General features: G+C 44.3%; 1 protein-coding gene across 2 annotated transcripts; it reads right to left on the bottom strand.

Annotated features, from left to right (window-relative positions):
* Window positions 1-399: 399 nt before the first annotated feature.
* Window positions 400-18,504, bottom strand: GABRP (gamma-aminobutyric acid type A receptor subunit pi). Of its 2 annotated transcripts, XM_036884815.2 has the most exons (11): window positions 18,334-18,497; window positions 15,078-15,150; window positions 14,849-14,941; window positions 14,293-14,411; window positions 10,886-10,953; window positions 9,951-10,168; window positions 7,798-7,880; window positions 5,533-5,670; window positions 4,940-5,092; window positions 4,301-4,488; window positions 400-2,230 (listed from the first exon to the last, which is right to left on the bottom strand). In XM_036884815.2, the coding sequence occupies exons 3-11, from the start codon at window positions 14,899-14,901 to the stop codon at window positions 1,928-1,930; spliced, it is 1,323 nt and encodes a 440-aa protein (XP_036740710.1). In that variant the 5' UTR covers window positions 14,902-14,941; window positions 15,078-15,150; window positions 18,334-18,497; the 3' UTR covers window positions 400-1,927. The 2 variants fall into 2 exon arrangements, with proteins under 2 accessions (XP_036740710.1, XP_036740709.1); XM_036884814.2 differs by lacking the exon at window positions 15,078-15,150 and having other exon boundaries at window positions 18,334-18,504.
* Window positions 18,505-21,537: the final 3,033 nt, after the last annotated feature.

Here is a 21,537-nt window from a genome sequence, read left to right as displayed (position 1 = left end):
TCAAAGAAGGGCACTGGCTGCGTCACAAGTGTTTAACCTCCTTAGTAGGAAATAGCAGGTGTGGGTGTATGTGTGTGTGTGTGTGAATCTTTGAATACACACACACACACACACACACACACACACACACACACACACACTGCCTGCAGTGGTGGCTAGGAACCATGAGGATGGATGAGAGTGAGCCTACTGAGTTTGCACTACAGTGTACCTTTTCCAAAGGGATCTTACAACACTCAATCTATGGATGACCACTTGATTTTGTGGGTAGCTAATATGGTATATTTATTTCGCAGTTCACGTCTTTACAGCTTTTTGAAAGTATAATGCCTGAAGATGGTTTCAGAGCAGATATTTCCTTTGAAACCTTTTTAAAAAAAAGTCATAAATATCACTGAATCATACAACCACATGTCACCTCTTTTAATTCCCCCATTCCCATTAGAAACATTGTTAAAAGCTCAGGCGACCAAAACCAAGAAACTGAATAGTAAGAAGTCTCATAAAGGAAACCACCTGTGGTATAGGCGGTTATAGAAATGGATAATCTTCTTGAAAGGAAGGGTAAAGGCAAACATTTACTAAAAATGGAAGCTCGAGAATGGCAAGATTCTTTAAAAAGATTGAGACTGAACTGGAAGGCTTTTTTTATGGAACACTCATAAATGGCCACTTTATGGTGCTGTTAGCAGAGCTTGGCCAAGGAGTAAGGTTGCTCCTAAGGTGTTTCTTATATCAGGTGAGAGTGGTTGGACTTGGAAAGACAGATCACCTGCAGCCTGAACGGAGGTTCTGAAACAGCATTCTCCTACTCAGACAGGTTAAGCCACTCAAAATAGTCCAGTAAGAAAGGATCAGGGATCTGACCAAGGCAAGCTCACTTTTGCTAAGCCACTTGCTTCTGAATAATGCAGTTTGTTATCTAATAAACATCATTCCTGGTCATTAGAACATAGAAATAAAAGTTCCTCTTGGAAGGATGCAGGGCATTTGCTCCTAGGAAAGTGTTGATTAGTGTCAGAGTAGAAGATAGAAATGGATTCAATACTGTAAGTCTTGATGCCATCAGTCCATAGTAAGACTCCTAGAATAAGGAAAAAAAATTCTTCCATTTCCATCCCTGATGAGGGGCAAGGGCTTTAGCATTGTTGAGGACTGATGTGCATATAATAATAAAATGATAAGACTTATCACATGGGAAATATAGCCCCAGAGTCCTTCTAGTTTAGGGAATCCATTAAATCTTAGAAACAAGGGATTTGTGTTGGAGATAATTGATCCACTAATTTTTTCTTCACTTATATTTGACTTTTCAGTGTAGGACTTATTCGAATTTGGGGACAATTCTGAGATTGTATTAAATACTGTATCAAAAACTCATCTTGTTATTAAGTTAGTGTATTGACTTCCAGTGAATTGACTTAGGCCTGCATTTCATTTTAATTAAAAACAAAAATTAGAAAATGTTGCTCCGTAAATAGGCAAAAATGCGTTTTACATTACGGCAGAGATGTAGTAAACAGCATGTATCATTAATTTAGAAACACCCCCTGACAGTTGAGGGTTACTCAGTACATGTAATGGTTGGCCTCTTTCTCATACTTTCTATGAGGTAAAGGCAGACCACAGAGGTACTGAGCAAATAGCCAGTCCTGTGTAAGTTTGTAATCTTGGGCTCCATGGGGATGTCTTTTGCCAAGATAAAAAAGGAATGGATTGATGTTTTTATTATAAGACTCTGTAATGCTAAGACTTCTACACAGCTTAAATAATGGTTGGGGTTCCATTCTTTGAGGAGAAATGCACAAATGTCATATTAGTCATTTGTAGCACCACTGGGTTATCATGAACACTTGACTTAGAATACCATTGCGTTATTACCTTGTTCCATTGAAGTCCTATGGCATGCAAACAATTCAATATGCTCTCAAAAATACATGTAGTATGCCCAGTAAAATACATTGGCTAGCATAAAAATCAAAGGAAATAGTAATTTGGAATATCGATCAACATTACTTGGGTTTTGAATTGTGAAATAATCAACAATCCTGCCCATCTTATCTCGGAAAACAAACTTGAACTTGTCACTGGTTTTCATTGTCAAATCACTGTAGTCGACGTTATCACCAGAAATTTCAATGCTGGCAAAGCTTATCTTCCGCTTAAAGCTGGAGATGGAGCTGTTGATGATGTTAGTAATATTGACTTCTTCCACTTCCTTTGCCATTCCCTGGTTCATAGATAACACAGTTAGCTGGAAAGACTTGACTTAGCAAAATAAATAAGTAGGTATTTATATACTTAGAGGCTCCAATCTCAGTATTGGATAATTAGGTTTAATAGAGAGTGGCAAATTGGCTGGTAAGCAGACTTGGCAGTTCCTGTTATTCTGCTTGTAGGCACCTCTCCCTAGGTCCTCAGCTTGTATAATGGCAAGAATAAGCACTGCCCACCTGATATGTAGAGTTGTGTGCTAAGTGCTAATAATGCTCAGGCTTTGAAGTTAGCTGTCCTGGGTTCAAATCCCATTCAGCCTCTCACTATTGTGAAATATTAGTCATCTTAGTCCATTTAAAACTTGAATTCCTTGGCTTCAAAATGATGCTGATATTAATATCTATCTCATGAGATGGATGGGAAAATTAAATGGTATAAATTATGTAAAGCATTTAGTAGGTGTCTGATGAATTCCATTCTATTCCAGGGAGGAGGAAGTAATTGATTATGAGAGAGAATAGAAATCAGTAGTGTCTTAAAGTCTTTGCCACACAAACAGAAATGGTGATGGTCCTACAGTTCCAAGGAATGATGATCTCCAACATGGCTGGGGTGACAGCATGTGGGGCGTGTAGTAAAGTCAGAGACTGCACAGTTTGTATCATTGATCAGGCCACTTTCTAGGTGTGGAGTCTTAGATGATACTTCACCTCTCTGAGTGGCAGATCCCTCAATAGTAAAATTGGGATAATAATGGTACCCGCCTGATGGGTAGTTGAGTGGACTAAATGAGATTTTGATAAGTTGTTTAGCAAACAACAAGTACTTTGTAGCGAAGCTATTACACACACAGCAAAATAAGGGCGTTTTGGTGTCTTCAGTAAAGGATCTTAGTAATTCTCCAATCCCTTTTCACCAATCTACTAAATCTACAATGGTAATTAACCACTGTCCCCAAAAGGAAGCCTACAGGGAGTAAAATAAATGAAATCTGTATTCTTTGACTGGCACATAGTATCATTTGCCTTTGCTCCTTGGGTAACATGACTGTGTGACACATTGTTCATGACAGTTACACACAAAGGAAAAGACAACTGGGTCTTTGGGCTACGCTGATTCCTCATCATTAGACCCTATGTCATCCTGGCACTTTACTAAAGACAGTTACCTCTTCTGTGCTGGTTCTCTATCAGTTCCTTGCTTGTTAGCATGAGCTTTGGTATAACTATGCCTATCAAATCAGGCTTCCAAAGAATGCTAGGGTCTCATGGGCCTACAGAGAATAATAGTTAAGAGCATGGCCTCTTGCTTACTGCAGGTGGGAAGAACAGAAAATCATCAGGCTTTGGAGCCAAGCAGATTTAGGTTTGAATCCCAGCTGTACTTCTTACTCTCTGTTTCTCCTGGGATAAGTCACTTGCCCTTCCTATACTTCAGTTTCTACCACTATAAAAATGGACAAAGCCTTACTGGATGTTATGAGTATTTAAGTGATATAATATTTGCAAAGGGCTTGTGTCTGGCACACGTAAATGCTCAGTTGATAACCATTATTATCATTTTGAGAGCTGGACCACGGTGTTTCACAGCTAAATCAGATAATAGCAGTCTTTCCTAGTTAGCAGAGAAAATATGCTAATTAAGAAATTTGCCACAATCTAATTTTTTCCATACATTTTTTTTCAGTAAACCATTACTTGTATAATTTAAGAAAACAAGAATACAACAAAAGAATTAAATAGTAAATACATATTAATCTGAACCCAGTAAGCAGCTGATCCTGTTTGGCTCGATATTGGGTTTTTCATGGTTGCTTACTCTTGCAGTTGTGATTTTATGTTGCATACAGATAATAGTTATTTTCTGCTGGAAAATTAAACATATTAATATCTCATTGTATTTAGCAAAAAGAGCAGTCTTTTTCAAAAGGCATCATGACATGTTCAGATGCCTCCACCTGAACAAGAATGAGAATCACTGGAGCAAAGTGAATCTCTCAGAGCAGGAACCAGGTCCAGGTCACTCTACAGACCAGCACATGGCACAAGTGGTCAATCATATACAGGGCCCTCAAAATTCTTACCCTATCTTTGGCTGCCATCTGCTGTAAAGAGCTGTAGTGGGCAACTGCATATTCCAGTAGGGCCCCAAACACGAAGCCAAAGCAGATCCCCAGGTACACATCGATTGCCTTTATGAAGCAGTTGGTGTTGGGAAGCGATGTGCGGGACCCAATCATCAGTGTGGTCATTGACAATACGGTGGTCACTCCTGGGAAAACAGATGGGCAATGTTCCCATGTCAGTGGCCAGAGGACTTTCTCACTATTACCTGGCAGACTGTCCCCATTGAGGAGCTGGCAAGGTGGGGACAGAACTCAGAAATGGAACATAGCTCATCTTGAAAAATTTGTGGCCTGCTGGAACAGGGTTGATTTGCCATTTTGTACAGATACAGTTTTCTAAATGTTTCACGTTCTGTCTTCTCACTGGAGGGCAGTGCTGAGTATGTAAAATAACTGACATTAGAACATCTAATCACAATTCTTCCTTATCTGTCACTGTACAACACAAGTTTAAAGATGCACTCCTCCTAGAAAAAGAATCTCTCAAGAAACCAAATCCTGGAACTGCGTTGTGCATATCAGTGAAAACAATGGTATATATATTTAAAAAAGGACTTGTTAACTCAGTTTTTAGCAATCTCCATTGGAGTTCCTTACCAATGCAGGTTCTTGCAGGAACTGAATCGAGGGAGATCCAAAATGAAACCCAGGACAACACCACCAGGAAAGTGGAAGGAACATAGGTTTCCAAAATGAAATACAGGACATTCCTCCGAAGCTCAAACTGCAAGACCAATCGTGTATAATTTCCTGATAGGGTAAACAAGAGATAGGAAATCATGTCTGCTACATAGCACAGTGGTTGCCCTAGGGATGTTTAACTTAGCTGCATTAAGCCATCTGTTATTCCTCAAAACCTAGTTAATCATGAACTGTCATAGTTCCAATGAAAGAAATCGCTGTTGTATAGAATGGGATTTATAGGGGTGCTGATGCCCCCCACCATGATCCTCTTCCTTGTGCCTTTCTCTCTCACAGTTTTCCTGCAGCATCCTGACTGCTGGTTTCCTTGACGTTTACCTCACTAGACTGTGAGTGTGGAGCAGGTAGAAGTGCTACATGGAGGAGAGGTTCCTGAGCCCCCAAGGGATAATGTGGAGAAGGGATGGTGTTTCTGACTCAGAATACATCTGACTCAGAATAAACAAGTTACTATTTACTATTCTGATACAGTTTGTCCCATGAATTACCTGTTTCCTGTTGGGATCTCGTGACCAAGGTGAAATACCGTTGTATGGTGTACTGAGCAAGCCGTAGGTTTTCCAGTCCTCGCACAGAGTCGTTCCCTCTCAGCCAGCTGAACTCCACGTCATTGCCATCATAGCCCCCTGGCAAGCAAAACAGTGCCTCGGTCAGTGCAAGAAAGTAGCAGACAGAACTGGTCTGGGAAATGCTATGATATGGAGACAGTAGGAGCTCTGTTTCATGGTGCTAAGTCCAAGGACGATCCCATGCAAAACTTGGCATGATTTCTCAGGTGTAATTGCAGTGTCTATGTGGATGGAGATGACCTTCTAGGGCTATTTGTCATCACTTGAGAACTGATTCTATGCTAAGCATAGTATAGACCTAGCAGATGATGAGCCTCTAGAAATGGCTTCCCTCATTATTTTAATGATATTTATAGAACATGTATCTTGAATGCACAAAAGTTTGTGCTAGCTATTACCTTTGAGGACAGTCCAGCAGCTCTGGTTCTAGGGACTTTTCAGTTGGCCTGTTCATATTTCCATATTGGCATAAAAGCAAAAACAGAAACAAAAGCCCTACAGCCAGCCACTTTGTTGATGTCTGTATAGACATTTGATTAATCTCAAAGCCATTTTACTAGTACAGTTGATAATACTAATAACGACTACCTTTTATTAAACGTTTTGAATTATACCCTTAAAATGGGTGAATTTTATGGTATGTAAATTTTACCTCAATAAATATGTAAAAAAATAACTTTTTGAGTCAGATACTGCTGTTTTTCCTGCTTCACTGATGAGAAAACAGGTCCATAGAGGCTAGTTATGCTTACCTAAAGTCACACAGCTAGTGATGAGAAAAGCCCAATTATTCTAGTAAGGATGGAACTATATTGCCTTCATTTCCCCAGGCTACTGGGAAGTGGGATGCCAGTGTTGGGACTAACAATTTAAGTCTTAGCTATGGTACCCCCATCTAGCAGTGGCTATCTCCTCCTCGATAGGATGGGGAAGTAGTCATGAGCTTTTAGGGAATTGCCAGGGAAAAATTATCTGTGGGCTTTCCCTTGGAAACACCCCAAAATTTACTAAAGCCAGCTTTCCAAATAGGCCTAGGATCCCAAATAAGTAAAACAATATCTTAAAAAGTGAGTTGTACAAGTCTCTACGTGGACACTTTGCTTTTTCAACTCATAAGTTCCTACAATCATTACATTACCATTACTCTGTCCCTGGGTGGAAATGGACGATTGTGGGATGGTATCAATTGTTTTCTAGAGATGGTGCTCAGGAAAAAACCCTTGGTGAGTTTTCTATACCCCCCAAAACCTGCTAATAAACATTCAGTGAAGCTACCTTTGCTCACTGGGGATGATTTTTGTTCAAGCAGAATGTTGAGGTTTCCACAAGATTCTCACTCCTGGGATTTGAGATGAGCACAGCCACACGTGGAGAGGGAATTGCTTTTTCCATGTGGGGCTGCAAATAAGTTCTCTTTTTGATAACCGAAAGTTTTATTCGGCCCCCAAACAGCTGTATTACTTCAAGAAGGGGTTGCTTGCATTTAATCAATAAGGTAATTAATCTGCCCGAGTCTTTAATTGAATGTCTATCTCTAACAAATGACTTCTGATTCATGATGGTTGTTCTTCATAAATGTTGGCCATTTACATCTTCATGTAAGAAGTGCCCACTGGTCCCCAGCACTTGACCATAGTTTTTCCTCCTGGCACAAACCATGCTCTGATGCCTTAATAACTCCTGTATGTGGCATATTTTCCCAGGTCACCTATCACAGGTGCTGCCTCCCCCAGTTTGGTGGGCATTTCAGAGTGGTTTACTAGGGAACAATGGAGATTGCTCAACAATGCCATTTGACACACCTCAACTGAGAGTAAATACTCATTCCTCAACATAAGCAATTCCCAGAGTATAGTTTAGATGCCCACTTACTGGCATTACTATATTAAGCTTTTTATATATCAAACAATTTATTTTAGAAGTTGGAAGCAGCCATGCAATAAATATCAATGATTGCTTTGTGTATTTGTCATTTCTAACCTCTGCTGTGTTCTGTCTGGCTTCTGTGCCTTAGCAGATTCTGAGTTCCACTCCTAGTCCTACTGACCCCCATTTCCTTGTCTGTCTTGTCCACTGTTAGATGGGAATATATGGAACCAGTGCCAGTGTTCCTGAATGTAATGTTGGGAGCTTTGTCTTTAAGCAGTCTCTAAATCCCTCAAAAGGACAGAGTCCATTACTCACAACTTTCCAGTTGCAACTTGCATGTCTGTGTGTCCATGGGATATTTAGACAGGTCCATATTACATGCAACAGTCGTCGTGATTCTAGGAAAAGAAAAATGGGTTCAAATGAATGTTATGAGGATGCTGTAGAAAGTGTACATTCTCATTTAAGACTCACTCCAAAAGGACTTTCACCCTGACTCTTACAGAATGTGTAACTTGGAGCCTGCACTCAACACATTCCTGAGGCTTCCTGTGCTAAGCAACACCAGGGAGACATGGTTAAAACTGGGGTCCAGAATGGAGGAAGTTGGAATGTTGGCAATTCAGATGTACAGTTGCACCAATATTGCAGAACAGAATCACTTATTGGCTTGTTTGAGATGCTTTTGTCTCCAGTTTTTAAATTTAATCTTTGTGACAAACCCATCAGGAGCTAGAACAGAGACCACTGTCACTACTGCCAGCATTTGACAACAGACTTAGGAACGTGCTGAGGCTCATGCAGCTGTTTGTGGCAGAGCTGGGGCTGGAGCCCAGGTCTCCTGGCTGTGCAGTTCTCAAAGTCCTGTGTCCTGGAGGGCACCAGCATGGAGAGGGAGTGGAAGATCAGCAGATAACCAGCACTGCGGCTCTTAGGGGGTCAGATCTAGAAATGTTTAATTAAACATCGGTTAAGCCCTCCTCTCAGTGGAAATTTCAATTGGTAGACTTTTATCTTCCATTTTCTTCGGCATCGTTTTTATTAAGCACCCTTGTTTATTAAGCATGGTGCTGGGGCTTGGGGAAAGTGGAAATTATTACAGCATGGTGCCCACCTTGAGGAAGTGGAAGCTCACACTCCCTTAAGGGAGAGAGAGGAAAACAAGTTACTATTTACTGAGTGTTACTATGAGCCAGTTCCTGGGCAAAGTACTTCATGGGCATTATCCCTTTGAATTTCTACAGCAGCTTTATGAGGTAGGAAAAATTATTATTCTTGTGCTGCTGAGGAAACCGAGGCTCAGAGAGTCAAATAACTTGTCAAAGGCCATAGATCAGGGACTTGCTCCAAATCTGCCTGACTCAAGAGCCAGAGTATCAGCCATCATCCATGATTTGTAATCCTCATACAGGATAGATTGTGTTATGCCATAATACTGCAGACCCACACATTACACACACACGTGCATGCACACACATGTAGTATGGGGACACAGGGAAGAGAGACAGTGTGGATTGGAGCTGGGGTCAAGGGGAGGTCTAGTTAGTCTTCTTGAAAGAGGAGTTAGGGTTTTAGCTGGTCTTTGCAAAAGGCAGTGCATCTGAGTGTCAGATGAACAACCCAGAAATTCAATTTGTTGATTAGCTAAGGCTTTGTTTTCTAACTTCAGTCTCTTACTTGGGATTAAAGATCATCCTCATGAATATTTGGTTCCTGGCCTTCTCCCTATGGACTCTGAGAGCATTAGGGTCGCCCAGTCCTTGCACAGACAGTGATGAGCCTGTGCCTGTGGGCTGCCTCATGCAGCAGGGAGCACCTTTCCTGCTCCAGCCAGCCGGCAACTTGATAAACAATCGGATGGGAGGAAATTTTGGCCTCAAGAATTTGGGAAAGGAGTAAAGGGGAGCCTGTGGCTGCAGGTGGCAGAGGCCTTGAGACACCATACTTTGCTTCTCTGTAGAAAAAGAACTCAGACATGAAGTGATACATTCTGGAGCTACCCCAGCTCCACGGAGGCCCATGAAAGGAGAGTCCTTGTCTGCATCTCTGATTGCTCTCATTATTCTCCTTTACTCCTTCCCTTGCTAACCTCCTTTTACTCTTCAAGACTCAGCTGGTAGTCCTAGGAAAGCACCACCCCAAACCACTCCCTAACTCAGGCCCCCAGCACCCTGGCCTTCCTTTACTTATGTGTCTGTATCAGGACAATGTCTTCTTCAGCTCTGTATCGCACTGTCCAGCATAGGCCTGGCATAGAGCAGGAATCTCCTTTGAATGCTTGTTGAGCCAAACTGAGCTAAGAGAGGGGCCTTCTGTTATGGGCACAAGGAACTAAGAAGGCAGGAGCATGAGAAGGATGGGACCTCAGAGTGGTTATGTTAGTGCTGGTGGGCACTCCCCAAGGTGCATGTATGCCTCATGTTTCAGCAATTTCCCCTCCAGTCCTGAGGTCACAGATGGCCTGTAACCTGAGAGCATATAGCACTGTGCCGTTGGAGAACAGGCGGACGAGCCTGTTTCCCACGGTGACTTCATGGAGGAAGGACTTCTTGGACTCCACGATGTAAGTGTCCGGCACCCAGAGGAACTCCACAAGGCGTGCATCCAGAGTGAAGCTCTTGTTGCCTTCAAACACCAGCCGCTGGTCAGTCCAGCGCTGTCTGAGGTATATGGTAGCTGTGTAGTCCTGAAAGGATGGAAATAATGGGGGGACAGAGACTCCAAAAGTGGAAGGAAAGGGGTCACATCTCATCTTCCTCCCCACTGCCAGTTAGGTCAAGAGAACATACAACAGGCTTTGATGAATAAAGTTTGTCTTGAGCTGGTGGCCTGTAGCAACAAGAGAACAAAGCCATTCCCACTACCCAAAGGAGCCTTACAGAAGCATGTCCAGGGCCTTAACTTACTTGCCCTGGATCACAAAGTCCCCACCAAATTGTTGAAGGTTTGATGAGCTAAGTGCTTAGGTTGGCCAGGATTTGTCTGGAATGGGCAGTGGGCCCTCTGGCAATTTGCTCTTGTGTCACTTTGTCTTTAAGGGGTTCTCGTAAGTGAGAGGATGGCTGAAAGCAGTGATTGTTGGTTTGCATCAGCTGAGGGAACAGGGGACAGGCTTCCCCACTGCACTCTCATTCCTTTCCTGATTTTTACCCCTCACCAAACACATCTGACCCACTGCTCTACCCCCTCATTTCTCCCTTCCTGGCCTTGGACTCCATTTTCCTCCCCATACTCAGAAGATCTGTTTTACGAGAACCCTCCACGGTTTTGAGTTTGGGGACAGCTCTCCAGCTTCTGCCATTCTGCGTGCAGAAGGCCTATACATTTTCAAATAGTTAGAAGTGTATCCCCATAAACACATGGAGAGGGACTTCTCGGGTGGAAAATGAAGGGCCACACTTACCATGTTGCTCTCTGAAATACTGGAAATGCTTGCAATGTCCAGTGTCAGCGCTATCTGCACTGGTTTGCCTAGGAATGAAGAGAAAAACTGAAAATACTTAATATAGAAGCATAAACAAAGGTTTCCTAACACCATGTTAGTGTAATCAAAAGAACTATCAAATTATAAAAGTAACACTTGCCTGTTAGAAAATTTAAAATCATCCAGAAGTATTGTGGAGAAAGTGAAGGTTCCTATGGCCAGGATTCTCACCTGGCCCTGGTCTGATTGCTCACTCCACACGTGTGGGCAGCGTGTTGCTATTGACTCTATATAAAGAGCTCCACCCAGTGCTCTGGGCTGCTGCATGGCTGCAGGAGAGCAGAGACTGGAGTGGTGGCAGCTCCGAGGACAGAGACTGAGACCGGCTTGCTACGTGCAGACTTGTTCTGAGTGGATGGGATTCTAGTGATTGACCTGCCACCATGGGAATAAAGTTGGGTATAAACCCTTTTATCCCAAGAACGTTCCACTGTCATTCCCCGGTTTCATTGAATCCATAGTGAACTTGTCCGGGGCTGAAACCCATTGGCAAGACAAGTACATAAAGTAAAAAGTTAATTTCTCTCCTCCCCGTCTCAGGAGGAGCCACTGTGTAGAGTGTGCCTCCCTTTTGTATGGAAAAAAAATGCACAAATATATAGTTAGCTTACTGTGTAAGAGAGACCACATTATATTTACTGGTGTGTATTTTTAAGGAGGCAGTGGTATTTTCGACTTCTTACTTGGAGATTTGTCCTATGGTGCTCTCAAGTGACAAATTATTTAGAAATGTAACAGATTTGAGAATTTGTGCGCAGGTATCTTTCTGCCCTTTAACTAAGTAAATTTACCACCAGATGGCATTCAAGACTGTTCATGGTTGAGCTCTCACTCACCTCTCGACACTTTCCTCCTTTTACCCTCCAGGAACCCTAACTACTCAGAATTCCAGAACCTTCCGCACTTGGTCTGGTGTACAGATGCTGGGCCCCAATCTGGGGTCTCAGCAGGCAGGCCAAACTCCTGAGAGGGCCAGTCTTAGCTCTCAGGGTGGAGGCCTTGGAGCCACCATTCTCAGAGGCCAGGCCAGGCCAGGCCAGGGACGTTTACTCCTTCTGAGATGGGAGATGTGGAAGAAAAGCCCAGGAGTCAGAAAGGTTTGAGTTTACACCTGGGAAAAGACACTGAATCTTTTAGAACTGCGATTTTCTCACCTGCAAGGAGGGATAATACTACTGATGTCATAGGGTCATGGGGAAGGTTAAATGAGATTAAGCATGTGACAGCTTCTGGTGGCAGCAAGACGGAGTGCGTGTGAAGTGCTTACTCAGCCAGACATCCAGATGGGGCTCCAAACTGGCCATAGGTAAAAAGCTCCCAGCATTGTGTCTGTCACACAATAATAGGGGTTCAATAAATGGCATTTTCCTTCTCTCCCCACTCTCTTCCATAATCCTAGCTAATTCTGGAAAAGGAACTTCACTTACCAGGTTAATAGATGCAGTAGCATGATAAATAACTGGGGGTGCCTCAGGAGACTGTGACAATGTTTTAACCAGGAAGAGGAGAGGTAGAATTCAAAGGAAGCTTATAAACACCTAATCAGTAGCAATCAGACAAAGCAACCCAATTATCAGTGGTAGGAAACCAAGTCTTAGACTACAGGTAGGAATTTGGAAATGGAGTTTTAGAGTCAGTGCAATTAAAAATTATTAAGTTAATACTTGGTTTTAATACTCAGTGGAAAAGAAGATCTTTGAGGTCAAACCCTGGAAGGTGCTTAAGAAATGTGTTGCTAAGTGACTTTCTGCCCCTCAAGGCAGTGTGGTTTAGCATTGAAAAACTTGAAATCAGCATCTTATGCCAGCCATTTCATAGCTGTGTGGCGTCGAGCAAATTGCTAAACCTCTCTGTGCTATAGTTTCTCACATATAAAATAGAGCTACTAGTGGCTACCATCAAGCATTGTCCTGGGAAGATTACAGGATCTATTTTAAGTTCCTGGAGCACAGTGGCCAGTGGGTCAGTGTTAGTTGCTCTCCCTGAGGAAGATGGAGAATGGAAAACAAACAAGAGCTCTAGCCCCACTGTATTTTTTGTTTAGTTGTTTTGAGAGGGTCTAGTCCAGGCCTTGCCTTGGTTGGCTTCTTTTTAGACCAGAGCTTGACAAATAAGCTGTGCCACCAGAGGGCAGCTTTCTCCTAGGAAAGAGGTCAAAGTCAGCTCCTGGGCTGTGTTCACTTGAGCTCTGATTAGCTCGGTCCCTGAAATATCCTATGGAGGTCTTGTTTCTGAAGAGTCTCAGGCTCCTAGAACCTGGGTGGACAGACATCACAGAGAATAGGGTCCCCCTCCATGGACCTCCAGGCTGCACAAAAATGTTGGTGCCTTTAGGAGGCAGAGTGCCAAAGGGCACATGATAAGGGATTGGAGATTGTACCTTCCCCTCTTTTTGCCTAAGGACCCCCTTGCCCCATTTTCACTTATGCGGTTGGTCTCATTCCCTCCCTTATTTCCTCATTCTTTCAACAAATATTAATTGACAACTTGCTATATGTCAAACACTGAGCTGCTGTTGGGGTTAGTGAGGTAAATAACACAAGAGATCCCCCAAGGGACTGCAGTCTGGAGCTGAGACAGATATAAAACCAGTGACAGTGACAATATCACCCGGTAATGGCTATGATTCGGAGGTATGTTCAAAATGACATGTGAAGGAAGAGGATGTAGCCTAAAGGAATCAGGGCAGACTTTTTGGAGGAGGAAGCCTTTACTCTGAGACGTGAAGGAAAATTGGCATTTTGCCAGAGAGTCAAGTTGGAAGAAACCAGTCTCCAAAGATAAACAGTTTCATTGAAGGGATGGAGGCCAGGGAAGCCAAGGAGGTCATGGAGCTTTGGAGCACACATGTGGAAGGGCAGAGTGGGAGAAGCTGGGACAGGGAGATTTGCAGACAGAGGGTGGCTGGGAAGGGCCTGGTGCACTGTGCAAAGGGCTCTGGACTCTGTGCTGGGGATGCTGAGCAGGCAAAGGACCCAGGTGGGTCATCCAGGTCGCAGAGTTGAGGGTTAGGCTTGAGGGACTAGACTGGAGGCAGGAAGACCTGGCAGAGTAGTCCTGGTAAGATATGGTGAATTCCTTGAGTAATGAAACTGGAAGTGGGGACAGAAGAAAGACAGTGTGTGAGAGATTGTTAGGATGTCTGGTAACCTCAGTGGGGAAGAGTATTTTTTTATTCTGCAGGTGGACAAAGTCTGTGTGATGCAGTGTGAAAAATCACTGGCAGCTGTCCTCATCCATCACTGCCAATCCTAAAATCGTCCTCTGCATATTGTCTCTGTTCCTGTCCTTTGGAAGGGATGTCCTGGACAAAATGGATGACTTACCACCAAAACTGGGCCTGAGAAATTTGTTATATCCTGCTGTGAGATTCTCAAAGCCAGGCAGGGAGAGCTTGTCATTTCTGCTGACTTCAATGTTGAACTGGTTCCCCTGGGCACACATCCTGGAAAAGAAAATGGGTTTTGGCACATATGCTTGCATATGTATGAATAAACATGTATACACATAAGCTTGAGCTTGTGTTTGCATGGATGCATGCTGTGCCCATGTACTGGCAGTGACCTTGAAGAGAAATCTCTGATTTTCAGCTGCTGAATTTTTATTACCCATTTGCTATATATCAGAATGTTGTGGTAACTTGGGAACTGTCCAAGTATCTTCCCCCCAAAACACAAGGGGTACATCCATCTATGACTGTTTTGGAAGCTTGGGCTCTCCAGACAGAATAAAGGGCAGGAGGTTGTATGTCCAGTTATGGAGGGGGGTAAACGAACTAAGTTGTCTGTTACCATTGGTGAGTGGGAAAAGTGCCACCCCTCCTACCACAGGTGTGTGCACAAAGCAATTCAGACCAATGCCATTGTGGACTAGCAAACCCACCTTGGAGTGAAGAGACTCAGACACATGAAGGTCAAGTGGAAACTGTATCTCATGTTGAGGTGCTCACGCAGAGAAGGGCTGAATAGGAATCACCTGGGGAAACAGATGGGGCAAGGTAGGAGGCAGACCACCCACAAGGCTCACCTCCTTCCAGCCCCACACTTCCGTCCTGTGGGTTGCCAGCCATAGCATTTTATCAGCAAGTGAAGGGAGCAGCCTTTTTCTACACCTTTTGGTTACAGCTGTTGCTCCCTGCATGTCACCCAGGAGTGGCTTCATTTTGAAGGGTCACAAGTTGAATCCTACCCAAATAAAGACTAAGACCTTGTTGGAAAGTGACTCACCAGCACCAGAAATGCAGTCTGTCCATCCTGGGCTGTGTATGTGGGCTTTGCCAGGAAGGACAGCCCCAGCTGTACACTCACTAGCCATGCCATTTATCTGAGGGTCTAGGCTTGGTAAGTAGGGCATGTAGATGGGAAATGAAAACTTCTCAAAAAAGTTCCATGTGCCAAGGACTTCATTAGGTACTTCCTACTGATCTTGCTCCATCCTCACAATGGCCTTGTGAGGTGGACAGGCTAATCCCCGTATTGACGAGGAAACAGAGGGTCATGGAAAGGTCAACATGCTCGTGAATGTCAGAGGAGACTTGAATCCAGGGCTGGCAGCCTCACCATTCAGCAATGCTGGCTGATCTCCCAACCTCCTAAACCTGCTCCCTGGATGCTCGGAAGCTGTTGGGCTGGTTGGGTGAGAGCATTGTGTATGCGTGATGATTGTGAGGGCAGGCGTGGCCCCAGGGCCTGGACTCTTCAGGTTGGGGAGCAGCTGTCAGACCTCCCTTTGAGAGCAGCAGGCAGGCAGGCAGGCGAGCCAGCAGACTGGGGGTTCTCAGGTAGGGCTCAGGCCCCATGCCCAGGCAGTCCCAGGGTAGATCATGCCCTGCTCTGTGACAGCCCCTGTGAACCAAGCCACCTTTGCTTTTAAGAGTCTAGCTATTTTGGGGTTGGAGTGGGATTTACCCATTAATTAACTAAAATAATTTACTTAAAAAACAAACACATACTTGCAGAAATGAAAACAAGATAGAAATGTACAAAGTTGAAAGTGTAGGTTCCAATGGAGGTTCATTGATTTGGCAAATGTACCACTCCAGTGGGGGATGTTAATAGTGGAGAAGGGGGTGCATGGTGGCAGGGTGCAGCTCAGTTATGCTGTGAACCTAAAGCTTCTTTAAAAAATTAAATGTATCAGAAAAAATGTAATTCCCTTCCTCACTTCTCTCTAGTCTCATACTTCAGAGATAACCACTGTTAACAGTTGTTCCATGTATGCATACATGTATATCTATACACACATAAACCTTTGCATGAAGAGAAAAGTTAAAAAAGTAAAATGGGTAATAGCATGCATTTTTGGCTGTTTACCTTTTCTTCACTTAATAATAATAGCAGACATTTATTGAATACTTAATGCATTCTTGCACTGTGCTAAGAACTCCAGAATTCTCACAGCAACTTTCTAAACTAGTTACTGCCATTCTCCTCATTTTACAAATGAAAACACTGAGACTAAGGATGAGAAACAGTCCCAAGGTTGTAGAACAAGTCGGGGGTAGAATTGCATCCAGGTAAACTGACCCATACATTTTTTTATTTCTGCACACATCACATTCTTCCCACTGTCAGCTTTCCATATCACTTCCTGTAGATCTGCCTCATTCTTTCTAATGGCCCCAGGTATTCCATAAGAACAATGTACCAACATTTATATAACACATGTCTTATTTGTGGATACTGAGTTTTTTCCAATTTCTTTTTACTGTTATAAAATCAGTAATGAACATCTTTGCACTTATGTAAGCTTTTGTAATTCTGTACTCTGTCACAGTTCTCTATCTCAGCCCTTTCCTTCTCATTCATCAAAGATGCCAGCTGTAAAATCAATATTATCAATGGTAATATTCAAAAACTGTCCTTTAGTCCATCTCCCAGCCCCTTTCCATCCCCCTTTTTCCAGGACCAAATTTAAAAGGGTCTGTGGAGTGGCTCCCATGCCCTTTTCGATTTTCCAAAGGCTTAATGAGCTCCTCCCATGAATCAGACACGTGTGAGGCATCACCCGAACTCTCATCTAGTGGGCGAGAGAGTGTAAGCAGTGAGGTGACACTATGTTCCCTGTGAGTATGAATCCAGGTCTTCTAAGCCTCTGTTCTTGCACTGCATCTGGAAGAGGGCCCCCAGCTCTGCAAGATGAACTGGACTCCACTTGGCTCTGGTCCTTCTTATGCTAAACCCATCTCTGAGACAGCGTGCTGCACCCCTGGCATGTCCCAAGTGGTAAGTGCAGCTCGTGCCTTCACCCATGTGGCAGAGGAGCCAACATAAGTGGTGATCTGTGATCTGCCTGCCTGAATGGAGGCTCAGGTCACCAGCTGATACAGATGCTGCAAATGGTATTTGGCAGAGCCCTGCACTGAGCCACAACAGGGCTACAGTCCCTGTAGCTGCAACATGGAGAGTCTGGCTGGAACCATCTAGCCTTTCCCATCTGCAGAAGCATGGTCCGCAGGAGGTCCCAAGAGGCTCCTAGGTAGGGCAGCCTATGCTGTCTTACCCTGTTCTGAGGACCTTTGCCAAGACCCTCTCGCTACCTGTGGAAGGGAGCTTGGATTTTGGATTCAGACACACCCGAGTCGTGTAACCTTTCAGAGCCTGTGTTTTCCCATCTGACAAATGGGAATAGAAAACACTCAATAAACCCCAGTTTTCATTCTCCTCTCCCTTCTGTGTCTCTCACAGGGACTTCAGTGATCCCACTGAGAACCCAAACCTCCAGCTCTTTCTCGCACACCCTGTGCGGCTATGAGCTGACTGTAGTGTCATTTGAGGGCACTCAGTTTGACATCCCTCAGGGAGGACAGGGTCAGACACAGGACTTCAGGGTCATCAAGGTGGCAGATGGCACCTTTTTCTGGACTGGCTCTGAGAAGCAGAGGTAATTCCACTCTCATTCTCGGAATCCCCATCCCATAAATCCTGGGAGCCCCAAGCTTGTCCTACTCCAGCCTCCTTCCTGCTCAGGCATAGACAGGATCCCTGGCAGGGAAGCGGCAGTGCAGCCCCAGTCAGGCTGGGGTGAGGAGAGGCATGATAGCCGGGGTCCTCCCCGAGAACACCTTGGAAGCTGAGTGTGCCGGGTGCGCCTGGTTGGCAGCTCAGAGACCAGTGCCTTTGGCCTTAGTGGCAGACAGCAGGCGCTCTCACCTTGCCTCTGCCACCTGCTCTCCTGGGGTTTAGTTTTCTCTACTATAAAATGGGTTTGTAATCAATAGTTCTTCAGACCACGGTGAGACCTGACACCAAGCACAAGCTCAGCAAATCCCAGGCCCAGCTCCCTTCCCTCAGCCCCAGCAGGCCTCCTATTTGGTCTCCTTTGCTCTCTTCCCTCCAACCACCAGGAGGGGCCAGCAATTCCCTTACCAGGTATCTGCCAGGCTCCCTTAGGGCAGGTCCCTTGGGCCTTCAGGCTGGGCTTTCAGGCAGGGCATGGTCCTCTGGGTCCTCAAGGGTCTCATCCTCAGCCCTTACCCCTTGGGTGTGGGCACTAGCCACACTCTGGTGAAGTGGCCCTCTCCATTGGGAAAACAGAGCTATAGGACTGGCTAAGCAGAAAGGTGGGCAGAGCCTCCCAGGGCTCCTCCCTTGGGTGGAGCTCTGACCCAGTCCTGGGTGTCTATGGGAATGGCCCAGCTCCTGCTGTGGCTACTGGCTGCCAGGGGTTTAATCCTGAGTTGTCTTAGCTGTGCTCCCAGATCATAACCTGAAAAAGCTCTTGACTTCAAAGATCCATGAAAGTCAAATAAAGTGGGTGACCCCACCCACTGTGCCTGGAAGATGAATTAGGGGTTCTGAATTTGGAGGACACCCCTCTATCCTGGTATAATGGAACAGGAAGTAACAGTATGTATGCCCTTGGGCAAGCCATTTCATCTCTTGTCCTCAGCTTCCCATCCATAAGACAGAAACTGACCATTCTAAAACTGATTCCTGATTGTACATTATAAGATCATTTTTGGGATCAACAGAAAGCCGTGTCCACCGTGTCCATGTAAAAGAAGACTTGCAGACCCCAGGACATCATGCTTTCCAGCCTGGAAAATTTCAAAATGAGACACAGGCCAAGAGAAGTTAGGACAGAGCTGAGCAGTCCAACCCAGGAGGAGGTAGGAGAGACTTTGGGAGATTCTTTAACTCCCCCGAAAGTCCCTTGAGGAACATGCTTCCTCCCTGGCCAGTCAAATGTCCCAAGAGAAGTGCTTCAACAGTGTTCTCTGAGTCCTGAGTCCTCTCTGTCACAATAGCTCTTGGCCCCAAAACTCATTCATTCCTGGTTCCAGCCCCATGGGAAGGCACAGGGAATCCCCTGGAGGCTTGGCTTCGTACCCTGAGAGGGCTGGGAACTGGGGAGGGGGTATGATAGAGGGCCGGGAAAGAGCTGAGCCTGTGGCAAGGTGCCCCGGGACACCTCCTACCCATCACTGCTAAGCTTCTGCCTGGGCCCGCCAGTTTTAGAGGTGGGAAGATGGGGAGACAGGGCGAGGAGTGGGAGAGGGAGTGACTGGAGCTGCAGGAAGTAAAAGGAGGTAGGATGGAGGGGGTGGGCCTCAGTGTACAATGCCCCATAGATGCCTTTGGCTCTAAACCGGGTTCCTTAGTGTGCCCCAGAGCCTGGCCAGCCTTGCAGACATTTCTGTGCTGGTGGGTAGGGTAGGCATCTGAAAAGAAAGCTCTTTTATTTCTCCTGAGAGGCCTTACTTTTACCTGGGAAGCTTGGAGGAGGCTGGAACGGGAATGGCTGAGGAGCCAGTTTCAGGTTCTCAATGAATGGAAAGTCATTTGGGCTTTTCTCAAAATTTCCAAGATGTTCTCACATAACAACAAAGACTCAAAGGTAACACAGAAGATCCAGAGCTGGGAAGGGGGAGTCCTCTGACTCAGGAACCATGAAGCTTACATGAGAGAACACAGGCCGGTTAGCTTAACACAGGGTGGCTTTGGGCAAGCTACTTAACCTCTCTGGACCTCAGTTTCCTTATCTGATAAGTGGGGATGTTGATTCTCATATTGTTGCTGCAAGAATTCAGCAATGACAGGTGTCATAGCATATCTGCAACTACTTGGCATATTGTACCTGGAACATCGTAAATGCTCAATAAATTATTCTTTTTATCCTGATGTTGTTAGTATTTTCTCAGGTTCATACTTCTCTATCCAATTTCCATCCATCTAAGTATCCACCAATCATCTATTTATCAATGTTTATCATTAATCTATCATATTTCTCATCCCTATCATTAATCTAGCTATCATGTATAATATCTATCTATCTGTCACCCATCATTCCATAACTTATCTTGCCAGTCAGGCCATTGGTGCTTTCCTTGCATGGTTCATACTGTATTTCTTCTTTTTTTTCTTTTTTTCTTTTGGTATCATTAATATATAATTGCATGACCAACATTATGGTTACTAGACTCCCCCCATTATCAAGTCCCCACCACATATCCCATTAGAGTCATGGTCCATCAGTGTAGTAAGATCTATAGAATCACTACTTATCTTCTCTGTGTTGTACTGCCTTCCCCATGGCACCCCCCTACATTATGTCTGCTAATGGTAATGCCTCTTTTTTCCCCTTATCCCTCCCTTCCCACACATCCTCCCCAGTCCGTTTCCTTTAGGTAACTCTTAGTCAGTTCTTGGGTTCTGTGAGTCTGCTGCTGTTTTGTTTCTTCAGTTTTTCCTTTGTTCTTATACTCTGCAGATGAGTGAAATCATTTGATACTTATCTTTCTCCGCCTGGCTTATTTCACTGAGCATAATACCCTCTAGCTCCATCCATGTTGTTGCAAATGGTAGGATTTGTTTTCTTCTTATGGCTGAATAATATTCCATTGTGTATATGTACCACATCTTAATCCATTCATCTCCTGATGGACACTTAGGTTGCTTCCATTTCTTGGCTATTGTAAATAGTGCTGCAATAAACATAGGGGTGCATCTGTCTTTTTCAAACTGGGCTCCTGCATTCTTAGGGTAAATTCCTAGAAGTGAAATTTCTGGGTCAAATGGTAGTTCTATTTTTAGTTTTTTGAGGAACCTCCATACTACTTTCCACAGTGGTTGAACTAATTTACATTCCCACCAGCAGTGTAGGAGGGCTCCCTTTTCTCCACATCCTCGCCAACATTTGTTGTTTGTCTTTTGGATGTTGGCCATACTAACTGGTGTGAGGTGATATCTCATTGTGGTTTTAATTTGCATTTCTCTGATGATTAGTGATGTGGAACATCTTTTCATGTGCCTGTTGGCCATCTGAATTTCTTCTTTGGAGAAGTGTCTGTTCAGCTCCTCTCCCCATTTTTTAATTGGATTATTTGCTTTTTGTTTGTTGAGGTGTGTGAGCTCTTTATTTATTTTGATGTCAACCCTTTATCGGATATGTCATTTATTAATATATTCTCCCATACTGTAGGATGCCTTTTTTGTTCTGTTGATGGTGTCCTTTGCTGTGCAGAAGCTTTTCAGCTTGATATAGTCCCACTTGTTCATTTTTGCTTTTGTTTCCCTTGCCTGGGGAGATATGTTCATGAAGAAGTTGTTCATGTTTATGTCCAAGTGATT

The sequence above is a fragment of the Manis pentadactyla genome, chromosome 2 (assembly GCF_030020395.1).
Source record: "Manis pentadactyla isolate mManPen7 chromosome 2, mManPen7.hap1, whole genome shotgun sequence".
Taxonomy (NCBI): Eukaryota; Metazoa; Chordata; class Mammalia; order Pholidota; family Manidae; genus Manis; species Manis pentadactyla.
This window is presented reverse-complemented; position numbering and strand designations above follow the sequence as displayed.